Below are 15241 nucleotides of genomic sequence, written 5' to 3' on the forward strand. Positions count from 1 at the left end.
CATCCTCCCCGGCTGCCTGGGGGCGTCAGGACAGCGCCGTTGACGGAGACGCTGCGGAATGGCGCGCAGATCCCCCCAGGGGCCGCACGGGACCTCTGCCCTGAGCCCCGATGCTGCGGCGAACGGTTTCTGCATCTCCTCCTTCAGCGTGGGCAACCTTTGTTTGGGAAAAGCTTAATGAAGGGAAATTCCATTGATTTAATGGGAGGGAAACGAGGCAGCTGATTACGTGGAATTTCCTGGCCAGGCTGGAAAGAAGTCCCAGGACACCACTCTGTTGAGCTCTCTGTGCCCCTCGCAGAGGAAACGGTCTTGTTGAGAAGCGTGGTGGGCCGGCCTCTGTGCTCGTTGCCCAGCTCATCCCCAGGACATCTCAGCCGCTCCCCGAGGGCAGCCATGCGGCTTAATGTGTGGCCCCCGCAGGTGTGTGTCCGAGACGGCCCCCAAAGTGGCTTCTTTCCCACTGTCACCCTCCCCGCCCCCCAAGACCCGTCGTTCTTTCTCTTTCCTCGAGGGACCCGCCCGGAATCGCCATCATCATCATAAATATCTTGCAGGCAGGCTTTCCCAGGTCCAGGAGTGGCTGCTGCCCTCTGCACTGTTCAGAAAGGGTCTGGGGAGTTTCTGCAGCAGCTTCAGAGTTGAGACCCTGCTTCCTTTCCTCTTTGGACTTGCTCTCTTGTGACTCAGTTTCCCCACCTATAAAGGGGAAGGTGGTAACACCTACCCCCTGGGGTAGCGGTAAGGCGGTGGGTTTCAGAACAGCCCCCACAGACCAGGAGAATCCAAATCAGCAGGGAGCTTGCTAGAAAAAGATTCTCGGGCCCTCCCCAGACCTGTGGAGTTGGAAGCTCAGGGACTGGGCTCTGCGATCTGCAGGAACGATGATGACGTGAGGGTGACGCATCCCTGGCACATGCAGGCACTGTGTGGGAATCTGATACTTTGCAATTCAGGCTTATTCTCATGGGGTGTCGGCGCCCATCGACTGTAACAGAGTCCACTCTGCACACGCAGAACAGAGAGGCTAGACCAGAAGGGCACGGGGGTCCGATGGCATTTGGGACCCTGCTCGCCAGCTGGGTGTCCTTGGGCAGGCAGTGTCCCCAAGCTTCATTCCCTCCTCTGTCACGCGGTTGCCGTGAGGATCACTGAGATGGTATGTGCCACGCACTTCCCCGTGGCTCACTGTAGGTGCCCGATGAATCCGGGCCCTTGTGGCTATATCACTTATAAGGTCCGTTGCATACCTCAAGGCGCCGTGGGTCTTGCACACAAGGCCAAACGACTTGCACGTAAGAGCCTGTGTGGACTGTCTTTTGGGACAAGGGGGAAAGCACCTTGCAGGAGCTCACGCTTTCATCCTTGCAGCCGTCCTTCCAATGCGCACTCACCCGTCAGGGCTCGTACGTGTGGCGAGCCCGCACAATGTGCCAGGCACGCGGACCCAGCAGGGAACACGCAGCCTGATCTCCACCCGTGTGGGGCGTGTCGTCCAGTGGGGGCAGAGATGACAAGAGAAATGACCACTGCAGCCATAGGGCCCCTGGCATCACCGGGAGGGAGGTGCAGGCAACCGAGCACATGAAACAGGGCCCCCTCTCATGGTCTGGAGGCTCCTCGGAGACATGGCTCCAGCCATGCCCCACCCACCCCTTGTTTAGGTGGGACCTCAGCAGCCCAGTGCACAGACACCAGGACGGAGACATCTCCCCGGAGTCTGTTCCCATTAGGGGCTGTGGGAACCAAGCCTGGGGCTGGAGGGTGGCTCTGTCCCCCATGTCTGCTGGTACCCGAGAGTGGTCCCAGTCGGTCCCAAGGGAGCTGTGGATGTGGGACGCTCCCGGACCTGTGCACAGCAAACTCATTCTAAATTTAGGGAATCCTTCAAGCAAGCAAGCAAGCAGACAGAAGCCTTCTGAGCAGAATTCTCAGCACATGGGCCAAAAGTCAGTTCTGCTGTGGAGTGGCTTTGGGTTAACAGTGGTCTTTTTCTGGAAGAGGATTTCCTGAGGGTTTTGAAAGACGAGGGGACACTGTGGGAGGACAGGAATCTTCTGTCTCACACACATGCCCGCAAAGCATAGCAGAGGAAAGGAAAGGTGTCAGGAAGAGCTTTGACACTGGGACCGGAGTTTGCCGGAGTGTTCTCGTAAAGAAGCTCGACATCTGGATGAAAACCAGTTCAGGAGTTTTTCCTGGACCAGGGGCATTTTTTTAAGACCGATTGCACAGGAGATTGGGAAATGTACCACGATGACAGATAGCATTCTCAGTCACTTGGTTATAACAAACGTACCCCATATACAGAGGTAGATGGTATCTATGTGGATGGACTTTCATCCAGAAGTGGACTATTCGTGTCGTGTTTGTGGGACAGCTTCCTTGTGCCAGGGAGTGACCTCCTGGGGCACGTCTAGCGCACACTTAACTGTGAGCCACACGAGATTCTAAAGTTTCTAGTAGACACAGTAACAAGTAAGAAAAAGGGAAAATTTAGAATATATTTGATTAAATTCAGTGTATTGAAAATATTATATTAATGTGTATTAATAGAAAGTTACTGAGAAGAAACACGCATTCTTTTTTTTATAAATAAGGTCTTGGAGACCTAATGTGTATGGTGCACACAGCACCTCTCAGGTTGGGCGAGGCCCAACTCAGGTGTCCAGCAGCCACCGTGCCGGGTTGGCTGCTGTGTCGGGCAGCCCAGCTCCGGGACTCCTAATGGCTGGTGTCTGAAAATCTTTCTGTGTGTCAAGAGACTCCGAGAAGCAGAAACGATTAGGCTGTTGTGTCCAGATGTCATGAGCTCTGCCCCTCCCCCGAGCCGGCTGGACCAAGGCTGGGCGTTGGGTTCCCTCTGCTGCGCAAATGGGTGGGTTTCCCCCTCCCCACCCTCTAAGGTCTGTACACACAGTAGCTCATCGAATCCCCCCAACAGCCCCATGAGGTGAGGACCCCGGTTATCCCCACTTCATCAGTAAGGAAAGGGAGGCACAGAGAGGTTAAGTGACTTGTTCAAGGTCACCTGGCCAGCAAGCCACAGAGCCTTGACTGGATCCAGGCTGCCTAGCCCAGCACCCATGCTCTTCACCAGCACACGTGACTCCCTTACCACAGAAGGTCCCCGAGCCTGGGGCCAGGCCCTGCCGAGGAGGGGCCGGGGTAGGCTTCAGTGTGAGGGTGCCTTGTGTCTCTCTTTAAAAGCATTTATTACAAAAGAAATACATACTTATTATTTAAATACTAAGTCTAGGAAGTAGAAAGTAAGAGTCCCCCGCAAGCCCTTTCAACGGGGTTTGGGCTTTTGTGGGGATAGTGCATTCATCACTGAGCGTGGACCCGCCCCGTGCCCGGCACACTGTCCTTTCCCTGAGGGGAGAACGGGGTTTAAACCACGTAGGAAGGACGATGTTTGCAGCTCAGGGCCATCGAGCTCTTGCTGAATAGAAACACCAGCCTACACAACATACAAACAGCTGTACGCACGTACATATCAACGTGTATCAATACGCATATGGACATGGATACAGAAAGATGATATTTCTTTTTTTTTAAATTTTTTAAAAAATTTGTCAGAGAGAAAGCACAAGCAAAGGGAGAGACAGGGAGAGGGAGAAGCAGACTCCCTGCTGAGCAGAGAGCCAAACGCAGGGCTCAATCCCCGGACCCTGCAATCATGACCTGAGCCGAAGGCAGACACTTAACTGACTGAGCCACCCAGGCGCCCCTAGAAATGGTATTTCTTAATAATAAAAAAGAAATCGCACCCTGGAAGAGCCAGGGGGGTAGTCAAGTGTGCCTTTCCTGCAGTCCTTTGACGCTGGGTTCCGTGACTCCATGGAGCGAGCCACCGGCTCGTGGGCAAGCCCGCAGTCCCTCCCGGGACAGGCCGCCCGTACTGGGAGCTGCCTTATGTGCTGTCATTGCGGTCTGTGTGGCCTGGCGCCAAGTGGCCATCGGTCCCTCCCTCAGTGATCTTTGCCGGCAGCTTCAGGATGGAGTCCAATGTTGGCAGTGCCTTGTGGGCCTGAGACCTCCCCCTCCCACCGGGACCCGGGGTGGGCCAGTGTCACCCTCAGAGATGGCGCGACCACAGCCCGACTGCTCAGGATGATGGTTAGGGGCCTGGACACACCGGGGTCCACATCTGGAACAGATGTCGCGTCGTTGCTCAGAGACTTGGTTCCCCTTCTGTAAGCAGCAAGAACTTAAAGATCTCGTGGGGTGGCCTCGAGGGGTGCACGGGGTGAGGTGACGTAAGGACCTAGGTGGCATCTGGCACGCAGGAGGGGTGAGCAGAGATGCTGGCTCCCAGGGTGCATTCCTTCCGAGGGCAAGGGGAGTGGCTGGCAGAAGGCCGCGAACCCCTCACCAGGGCTGAGACGCTGCAGACAGTGGACATTTCCCGGAGAGCCCTTGTAACAGCTCAGCCCGAACTGATGAGTTCTCTGCGCTCCGTGTGCTGCAGTCAGCTGGAGGGGCCCCTGGAGGCTTCCTGGCCCTTACAGGCTCCCCCCAGCTCCGCGAGGGACTCCTGTGTGGGCTCTCGCTTCCTTCCTCCCTCCCTTCCTTCCTTTTCTTCTTTTTAAAATTAGAGAAACCTCAAGAAATAATTTTAATTTTAAAATAATTTTAAGAAATTCATCTTAGGTTAAACTCTTAATTTTAAGAAATTTTAAGAAAATAATTTTAAGAGATTACTATCACTGAAAATCCCACACCCGGTGCAAACATTCTGGTGCGTTTCCTTCCAGATTTTTTTCTGTTCACAAACACCTTTCTTGTTTTTGTTTTTGTTTTTACCTAAAAGGGATCAGACTCCCTGTATTGTTAGGTTAACTGTCTCTTTCAGTCAGTAACCGCTTGGATGTGCTCCCAAGCCACGTCCCATGTAGCCACCCATCGTTTCAGTGGCTGCACCCTTTTCCCTTGTGTGGACAGACCACCCCTTGACAGACATCTGGGCTGTTTCCTTTCGCTTTGGTGTGATAAACAATACGGCAGAGAACATCTTTGCACAAGCCCGTGTACTTTCCCCGCAGTTTCTTAAGCTAACTTCCTTTTAGTGGATTGGTCACTGTGCCAGACCACCTCTCTCCGCGGGTTAGCGTGTCTCGCTCAGGGTTAGATCTGCCCCCAGCAGCTTCTTTGGTGTCAAGAATGAAAGCACCTCCCCTCACCACGCAAGGTCACAGCTGATGCAACCCTTGCCCATCCCTCCACCCTCTCGATGCATTGTTCCTCCTCGTGACCCTTCATTCGCTGGCCTCTCCATTCCGGGGCCACACTGAGACCAGGGCCTTTGCACCCATCGTCACCTGACCCTGAATCCACTGCCCCCCCCAGCTGCCATGTATTCCTGTGACAGGGGTCCCCTTGTCATTCAGCCTGACACAGCTGCTGCCTCCCCACACTGCTCGGTCCCATGACTCGGCATCCCTCACCCCTGCCCTGCTCCGGTCCCATTTCCCTGTGCGATTTTACTCCCAGGACCCGTCACTCTCTGAGATGATCTCATACCCGCATTTGGCTGTTACCCCCAGTCTAAGGTCCGTGAAAGCAAGGACCTTATCCGTTCTGTTAACCTCCTGTCCCCAACGTGCAGCCCAGGGCCGGGCACATAATAGGTTCTCAGCTGCACACCGGCTGAATGACAGACAAATTGCTGAGTTCAGAAATTTGTTCAGAACTCACTGAGGGATTTTTTTTAATTCTATGAAAATTATTTAAACCATTTATTAAAATGGTTCAATGCATTTTATAAAAATTGCCCAGAAATGCTGTGCCAGCTGACACTCCCTTCCTCTGTGTGTGGGAGTTACAACTAAGCCAGGAGAGAATCGGGATCGGAGGGCAAGGTTTAGGATTGGAGGGTGGGAAGGCTAGCTTACAATTTACCAGTCACACCCACTCTTCATCAAACATGCCCAGCCGCCAGCTCAGCCAGCAGGACTGGGGCTCGGTTAGCATTTGAGGCACAGACGAATGGGGGCCCACCCGAAGGCTTTTTTGAGTGGCCCAAACCCGGAGGAATTCTCCGCCTGAGACAGTGGATGAGCCCGACACTGGTCACCTTGCCACCCTGGGCACATCAGCACGCTGGTCCGATGTGTTAAGAAATACACTCCCCCTTCAGCAGGGTTCTGCTTTTGCCTCCAAGGTGGATGGGCTGCTCAGGGGGGATGCTTGGTAGGTCCAGGCAAGGCGTCCAGGACCTTGGGGCACTTGTCCGGACGACAGCCTGAATGGCCCTCTTGTCTCTGGGTTGTTTGGGGCCCTGTCATGGGGAGAAACCACTGCCTCATCTATAGAATTTATGGTAGTAAGTCAAAGACACAAACCTTGCTATTTTCCCCAGAGTGGCTTGCCCACCATGAGGAATAGGCGAGAACCTTGCGGCTCTGGGTGGTTCTCCCAGACTGTTCATTTGGGCAGAAAATCTGGGGAAATCTTGAAGCCCAGAGGCCTGAGGAGGGCCCTGGAACCTGAGCTTTCCAGAAACCAGCAGGGCAGCCGGGGTAACCCCAGCCCCGGCTCGGCCACTCTCTCCGTCCGCGGTCTGGTGGGGAGCTGCTGGCATGGAGGCCGGCTGCCCAGCATTCTGCTCTGTCTGGACTCCTGGCTTTTGCTCACAGCCCCATCTCGCCAAGTGCTCCCATCTGATACACGTTTCAAAAGTTCAGTCCCAGGGTAGCCAAAAGCACGGAGCTGCCATGGGGAGAGGGGAAAACAACCAGGAATTCCAAGCAGCCTGCTTCCCGAGGATTGCTGTCCTCACCAAGCAGTCTGAGAGGGCAAAGGCCATCTGTCTGGTCCGGCACTTTCAGCTGCAGGAGAGACTCTACAGGAATCATGCTTAAATCACGGCTCGGCTGTTAATCTTATGCTCAAACTCATTCGTAATGAGCAAAATGCAAGTTAAAACTGTGTGGCTGCCATGCCCTACTTTTGAATGGCTGAGCACCAAAAGCTGGATACCATGCTGGGCTGGCAAGCTTGTGAGCCGGACCGGCTGCCTCACATGCTGTTGATAGGACTTGTGAATTGGTGGAGCCCTCGCGCAGGGCAGTCTGGCAAGCTGCGACCCAGCCACTCCACCCCTTGGAGCTGACCCGCAGGCGCTCTCCTACGTGTGCAGAAAGTCCCGAGGACGAGGCTGGGCTCCGTAGCATCGTTTGCATGGAGCTGCTAGAGCTCCGTGCGTGGGGCCCAGTTAGCTCTGGTGGGTCACATTAATGCAATAGGGTACCGTGCCACGAAATACAAAGCACGGGGAAGCTCTTCGTCCACAGCAGCGCACCGCAAGCCGTCGCCTCGCAGCGGGGCTGGCGAGGACGCGGAGCCCCCGCAAGCCCCTTGCGTGCTGCCGGTGGGGCGGTAAGATGGGGCAGCTGCTTTGGAAAACGGTTTGGCAGCTTTTTAAAAAGGCGAGCGTACATTTCACATATGGACCCAGCATTGCCACTATTTATCCAAAAGAAAAGCGTGTCCATGTAAGCCTGTGCCCGCAAATGTTCCCAGCAGCATTTTTCACAGATACCCGAAGTGGAGAGACCCTACGTACCCGTCAGCTGGGGGATGGGGAAAGAAAATGTGGCCTAACCCTATGATGGGCGATCATCCAGACATAAAAAGGAGGGAAGTACGGAGAGCCCCACGTGGGGTGAGCCTCAGAATCACCCTGCTGAGCGGAAGCCAGACTCACAGGCCACGTAGCCTATGATCCCATTCACATGAAATGCCCAGGACGGGCAAATCTGCAGACAGAAGGTGCTGGGGCCAGTGGGAAGGGAACTGATTAAAACTGGGCGTGAACGATGTTTTGGGGTGATAATGATCACCTAAAACTGGTTTGTAGAGGTGATTGAACAACCCTATAAAGTCACTAAACATCACTGAATCGTACACGTAAAAAAAGGTGAATTTCGTGGCATGTTACACCTCAGTAGAGCTGGGGTTTCTTCATTTTTACGTACGTACGTATGTATGTATGTATGTACGTATGTACGTATGTATGTATGTACGTATGCACGTATGTATGCACGTATGTATGTACGTGTGTGTACGTACGTATGTATGTACGTGTGCACATATGTATGCACGTATGTACGTACGTATGTACGTATGTATGTATGTACGTACGTATGTACATATGTATGTACGTATGTACGCATGTATGTATGTACGTATGTATGTATGTATGTATGTATTTAGAGAGTGCACACACGTGGGGCGGGGGCAGAGGGAGCAAGAAAGAGAATCTCATGCAGACTCCATGCTGAGTGTGGAGCCTGACACGGGACTTGATCCCACAACCCTGAGATCATGACCTGGGCCGAAATCAGGAGTCCATGGCTTAACCAGCTGAGCCACCCAGGCGCCCATCAGTAGAGCTGTTTTTTTGTTTGTTTGTTTGTTTTTTGTTTTTTAAAGCCTTCAGTTAGCTGGAGGATTTAAATCTGGCCTTGAGAGGGTGACTGTTACTAGCTGTGTGACCTTGGGTAGCGTGTGACCTTGGGTAAGTCCTTGCTGTCTACTGCCTCTGTTTTCTCACCTGTAAAACAAGGTCACTAACGGCACCCACCTCACGAAGAAGGTAAAAAGGCATGTATACCGTGCTTTGCACGGTGCTTCGCACGGCGTCCTGGCCTCGTCGGCGTGCTCTGTTTCAGTAACCGCGGCTCAGCGAGATGGCCACTGTGGAGGGCAACGGGTGACAGCCAGCCCCGGGCAGAGGTCTCGGACGGTGAGCTCAGTTCAGACAGACTGGGGCCGGCGAATCCCAGAGTTCAAAGAAAAGAACTTCACAGCCCTGCCTGACCTAGATTCAGACCCAGGCCCGTTCAGTTCAGTTCGTTCGCAAAGAGAATGGAATTTGCCAGCTGTTCCTGGCCCTGGGGCAGGAGCTGTGTTCCCTGCAGCTGCAGGGAAGGGCCCCTGGCCTCGATTCTTCTGTCGCGGGGATGGGGGCACCCTGCTCTCCCTTCCCAGAGCAAGTCTCTGTAGAAGGCCCTCCCCATCTTTGAGTAATGTGCCCTCTGCCTTCTTTTTCAGCTTGAAGACCCCTCAAGACGGAAAGGCCTTCCGAATCTTTGCTGTCAGGCAGTGAATTTCCAGTGCCGGGGAGAAGGGGGCATGCGTCTTCAAGAGGGCTTCGGGGTTTTGCTTTTTATTTTTATTTTGTCATGCGGGGGAGGGGGCTGGGCTGGGGATATAGAGAGGCAGGAAACTTTCTTTGAATGGCGTTCAGTGTCTCACCCTTTGTGCCTTTGTCTCGAACCACATGGAGAAAGAGCGTCCTTGGGGTCCTGGCTGGACAGCTGGTGACTGGTCCTGCTGAGGCCGGGGGTCTCTATCTGCGTGCCCTCTCTGCACGGACGGTCACCAAGGTGTCGCGCCTCCCCAGGGCTCCTCCGCGGGCAGGGAGAGGGGTCCAGGCCCGCAGAGATGGCCAGAGGCATGCAGGGGCTGGAAGAGGCAGAGCGAGCGCCCGAAAGGCGAGTTCCAGGAGTGGGGTAGAAGGTGGTTATTTAAAAAACTGAAAACACAGTCCGTCCCTACCAATGGAGAAAAATGGGTTTCATGTTTGCTGGTCAGACACATGAGCTGGAACCAGGGGGCTGGGGGAGCGAGGCCCAGGCCCTGTCCTGGCACCCGCCGTCCTTGCCGCCCCCCCCACCCCGCCTCCCACAGGCTGGTTCTGTAGACAGCAGTGCTGGTTTATTTAGAGTTCCACAGTAACTCCAGAGATTTATCTTGTCTTTGTCATTCCCTTTGTCCATGTGGCCCATCTGTTTGCTGCCGTGACCTTTGGTCTCCTTGAGGACAAATGAACCAGGACCCTTCCTTTGCCCCCTCCCCACGCGCTCGGCTCCTGGCCCAGCCCAGACTGGTTTATGCATCCCTGTACCCGCCCAGGTCTTTGCTTTGCATGCGGTTCTGTTCGCAACCCACTTTTTTTTTTTTAAACTCTTAATGTCTGTTGGTTCCATTGAGGTGTCTGCGAACAGCCAAAGGAGGGCTGTTTTATTGCTGCTTTTAAAAAGTGACAATGAAATACGCAGAGTCCCCGTGCATCGGATGACCCAGTTTTTAGCAGCGGGAGGAATGGATTCCTGAGTACATTCCTCGCCCAGGTTAGCAGCTCTGGGAAGAGAAACAGTTTGTGGTTATGAAACCATCCTGCGGTGTAATAGCAAGAGATGGTAACACTCTAGAAGGATTTCTCTTCCTGTTTTTGTGGAACAAGTCTTGCCAAATGCTCCTTGGGCTCTGAGGAGCACGGTGCTCTCTGGGTCCCACTTTATAAAAGTTCTTCAGGAGCCCAGACCAAAAAGCCGCAGTGAAATAAAATACCTTTTTGTAAATAGCATTGCTTTGCAGAAGGTAAAATTCCGCCCTCTGCCACCAGGCTGCCCGATCTGTCACTTTGGTGAATGCCGGGTTTACATTCGATTTTACCCTCCATTGAAATAAGTCAAAGGCAAGGGAACTAGCAGACGGTTTAAAAAAAAACAAACCAAGCAAAGCAAAACTAAGACGGTTCGGACGAGGAAGTCTACCTGGGGAAGTAAGCTGGTGTGTTGTCGACAGCATCCCTTGTTCGTGCACATGCAGGAGGTCAATAGCTTCCCTCCTCCACCGTCAGGAATTGGGTAAGAGCAGTGCAACCCTTAGCTCCATGTGGCTGAAGTCAGCAGAGCTGTTTTCCCTTCGTGCACTGTGAGCTTGACGATTCAACCCCAACTGTCAGAGCCCAAGAATTTGGTCAGCCTGTCAGTTATGTGTCTAGTTATAGCCCAAAGATCTGAGTACTTGGAAACTTCTGGATTCTAGGTGTTGTGTTGCTGGGCGCTTGCTTCCTCAGCCTCTGCTCTGCCACCAGCCTTCTGTGGCCTGTGGCTTTGTTGGGACTGTAGGCCTGGGGTTTTTAGAATTCGTGACCATCCAGGGGCTCTTCCCAGAAGCATCCTTCCCAAGCGAGAATCTGAAACGTCCGGTGTGAGCGGACCCCATCGTGTTCGACTCGAGTCCCCCGGTTGCTGGCCGCTTCAGTAACCCGCTGGCCTGATGGGAGCGGCAGCCCTCACCTGGAGCCGTAACTCTCTCCTCTCCGTACTCACCAATAACTTGCAACTGGAACCATTTTTCTTCTGAAAATGGAAACAAGGCCACAAAGTCTAAGCCCCTATAATCAGAGACCACCTCTCATTTTGTGTGCTAGTAGGACCTGTCGTGCCGTCAGCACGTAACCCACGTAGAAAGATGACAAATCAGGCGAGCGGTGTTTCTGGGTCTCCTGCCCCCAAAATGAAAAGTTCTCGCTTCCTGCAGATTTCTGCCCTATCATGTTCCGGTTTTTTATGTTGTCTGTAGGCTCACTCAGCCCGCAGCTTACATGTGTGCTTTTTTCTATGAAAAATGATGTATTTTACTACTTTCTATGTACCAAAGTTGGTTGTAAATTGTGTGTGCGCGTGCGTGTGTGTGCGTGTGTGTGTGTGTGCTTTGCATGAACAGGGACCACATTGCTGTTGTTTCAATAAAACTGGTTTGATCTCTGAAGTGTTTCCATGACGTATCTTTTTTGGACAAATCTGAAGTTTGTGAAATAAAATGTTTAAGACCACCCTCGAAGGCTCTTTGCTGTTTTGTTTTCGGCACTTCTCCCGGGAACGTCACACCGAGAAGGGGAGATGCTGACCACTGCAGTATTTTCTGGAAACCTCCACCTGATAAGCAGGAAGAGATGAAGAGATATCGCTTCAAGTGTGCAGACTACGTGCAGATGGGGTGGGGGCGGGGGGCTTATCGAAACGCATGTTCTGGGGGTGCCCAGGTGGCTCAGTCATTTGAGCATCTGACTCTTGATGTCAGCTCAGGTCATGATCGCAGGGTCATGAGCTCGAGCCCCGCGTCAGACTCTGCTGGGCATGGAGTCTGCTTGAGATCCTCTCTCTCTCTCTGTCTCTCTCCCTCTTCCTCTGCCCCTCCCCTGCTCAACTGTCTCTCTCTCTCTTTCAAAAAAAAAAAAATGCAGATTCTGGTCCAGTGGCTCTGGGCTGGAGCCCTAGAGCCTGCATCTCACGAGCTCCTGGAGACCTGAGTGCTTGCTGGTCCCCAAAAGCACACCGTGTGTGTCAGCTAGGGGTCTGCTCGGGTGCCCGCAACCAAGCAGCTCACACCTGGCGGCTTCCACAACAGAGATTTCTTTAGTGCCTCCCAGTTCTGGAGGCTGGGAGTCCGAGGTCAAGGTGGCAGCAGGGTTGGTCTCTCCCAAGGCCTCGCTCCCCACTTGCAGACGACCACCTTCTCCCTGAGTCCTGGGCTCTGGGCGAGCACCCCTAGTCCTACTGGGTCAAGTCCTCACCCTTATGACCCCATTTAACCTGAATCGGTTAACCCCTTAGAGGTCCCATCTCCAAATACAGTCATGTTGGGAGTCAGGACTTCCACGTTGGAACTTGGGGCGTGGGAGACACCAGCCCCTTTTGGTGATTGCCATCATGTGTCCCCATGTGTCCCAAGATGCTGTAGGTGTGGGGGGGTTTGGGTGACTTGGCCGATCTTTACGTCTCACCGTCAGTGCTTCTGCTTTGTGTTCTCAGCCCCCTGTTTATGTTCTTTCCGTTGACGTTGGGGGTAGCTTTCCTCTGTAATGTGTAGATCTAGGCTTTGAAAACATTGATTTAAAAATATTACATCAGTACTCGTGCAGCTGGATTGCAAAAATCATGGACATTGGATAATGACTGTTGTCTGGTGCATGCTGGTTTCTGACAAGTGCATGGTCAAGTCCACGGAAATGACCCTGTTGGCAGCTCCCCCTGCAGGGCATTGGGGACCCTCCCCTGCCACCCCCACCCCAGATCTGCAGCCTCTTCCTCCTGTAGCTGATTCTGTCGCTTTTATTTCAGATACAATCTTTTTCCATCCTAGAATGTCCATCTGGTTCTTTTCCTAATTTTCCAATTCTCCATGAAATTTTTCATTTATTTTGAAGATATTCTCCTTTATGACTTCAGCATAGATATGTCAGTTAATTCCTATCTGAGTCATTGTGGGATCACTCACCATGGATTGCCTTTTCTCTTGAGCAAGAGTTGGCACACATTTTCTTAAAGGACCCAACCAGTAAATATTTTAGGACTGTGAGCCTTAGCATCTCGGTCACAAAGCTCAGCTGTGTGGTTGTAGTGTGAATGCAGCCATCGGTAGGCGTAAATGGATGACCGTGAGTGTAGTCCAGTAAAACTTCTTCTTCTTGTTCTTTTTTTTTAAGAGAGAGAGTGCAAGTCGTGGGGGGTGTGGGGGGAGAGTAAGAATCTTAAGCAGGCTCCACGGCCAGCATGGAGCCCAACACAGGGCTTGATCTCATGACCCTGAGTTCATGTCCTGAACTGAATCCAAGAGCGGGAGGCTTAATGAACAGAGCCACCCAGGAGTCCATAAAATTTCATTTTTTAAAGCAGATGGCCAGCCTTCAAGGTATTGTTTGCTGACCCCTTCTCTTGAGTGTGGACATTTTATTTTATTTTTTTTTAAAGATTTTATTTATTTATTTGACAGAGAGAGAGACAGCCAGCGGGAGAGGGAACACAAGCAGGGGGAGTGGGAGAGGAAGAAGCAGGCTCCTAGTGGAGAAGCCTGATGTGGGGCTCGATTCCAGAAGGCTGGGATCACGCCCTGAGCCGAAGGCAGACGCTTAATGACTGCGCCACCCAGGAGCCCCAAGTATGGACATTTTAAAAACACTTTTTTGTATGTCTAGTAATTTCAGATTCTATCTTGGTCATTGTGTTGATGCATCATGGAGACTAGATGGTTATGCTTTGAGCAGGAAATTTACTTGTCTGGACTCAAATTCTGAACACAGTGGTCAGCAGCTGAAGTCATTCGGGTTTGTTGGCCTTCGCTGCTCTGTGGGAGTCTGCTCTGTGCATGATCAGTTCAAGGGTCAGCGAGAGACTTGGACATTCCCCTCCTGCGGCTCTCTCCTTTCTGGAGCTTCCCCTCTCCTCTCTAGCTGCTATGTCCTCTGGTTCTTTAAGACTTCAGGCTCTTAGTAGGCGTTTACCCAAACCTGCATGGTGCTGACCGCGCTGTCTTCACGCAAAAAGCTGAAGAATGTGTGAGACTCATGCAGTGCTATCCTCTTTCCTCCAAATATTGACTCCCACATTTCCAGCTGTCTGCTTCTCTCGATAAGCATCAGGCAGCTGGTTGTATTTTATATTTTTCCTGGGGATTATGGTCTCCATGTATAGAATGGTTGGTTGGGTTATAGCTGCCCCGCCATTACGGGAAGTAGAACCCCACTGAGTCTGTGACTTAGAAAAACAATGAAAGAAATAGCTTTCCCAGAGGTCTTGGCCAGTAAATCTCTACTTACACCCCATTGGTCTGGATTGGGTTCCACAGCCACTCCCAGCCATAAAGGAATTTGGAGATACGTGTAATTTTTACTGTGCACGTTGCAGCTCTACCTGGAAAGGGGGCCTTACTGAGGGAGAAGGAGGGGAGGGGCCTTGAGCAGGCAAGGTGCAGCCCTCCTGGGAACTTATCACAGGTGCATTAATTTCCGGGGGCCACCGTAACAAATGACCACGAATCTGGTGGCTTAAACAACTGAAGTTTATTCTTTCACAATTCTAGAGGCCATAAATCTGCACTCTGGGTGTTGGCAGGGCTGCACCCCCTCTCAAGGCTCTGGAGGAGAATCCTTCCTTGCCCCTTCTGGTTCTAGTGGCTGCAGACATCCCTTGGCTTGTGAGCACATCCCTCCCATCTCTGCCCCATCTTCACATGGCTTTCTCCCAGTCGCTGGATTTAGGGTTGCCCTAAACCCAGGATGAGTCCATCTCAAGGTCCTTAACTAATTGTATCTGCAAAAACCCTATTTCAAAATAAGATCATATTTTGGGGTTCCAGGAGGTCATGAATTTAGGGGGATGCTATTCAACCCACTCCCAACAGGTAGAAACCTATATCCTGCAGGCTGAGTGACAGCAGCTATCGGGCATCTTATGTCCCTGGACACCTTGCTGGTGGAGACACCGCTGCTCCCTCTTTGGGATTTTGCTCGAGCCCCTTTTTGGCTCTTGTCCATCAGAGCAGCGCTCCCAGGATTGCTGAGTGGTGTGGCTTCAGTGTTTTGTCTGTGCTCTATCCCCTTTTTCCTCTTCAGCTTCTCTAGGCTTGAACCTTTGATATGGCACTTCTGAGGGGCAGGAGA

At 52.5% G+C, this 15241-nt stretch overlaps 1 protein-coding gene across 1 annotated transcript in view; it reads left to right on the plus strand.

Moving 5' to 3' along the window:
• Positions 1 to 11637, plus strand: part of CRISPLD2 (cysteine rich secretory protein LCCL domain containing 2) — a 66500-nt gene extending 54863 nt beyond the window's left edge. Inside the window, exon 15 of the mRNA XM_002913409.4 lies at positions 9061 to 11637. Within this exon, the coding sequence (XP_002913455.2) occupies positions 9061 to 9115 (55 nt within the window). The 3' untranslated portion in view covers positions 9116 to 11637. The remainder of the gene's footprint in view (positions 1 to 9060) is intronic.
• Positions 11638 to 15241: the final 3604 nt, after the last annotated feature.

This window comes from Ailuropoda melanoleuca, chromosome 12 (genome assembly GCF_002007445.2).
Source record: "Ailuropoda melanoleuca isolate Jingjing chromosome 12, ASM200744v2, whole genome shotgun sequence".
Classification (NCBI taxonomy): Eukaryota; Metazoa; Chordata; class Mammalia; order Carnivora; family Ursidae; genus Ailuropoda; species Ailuropoda melanoleuca.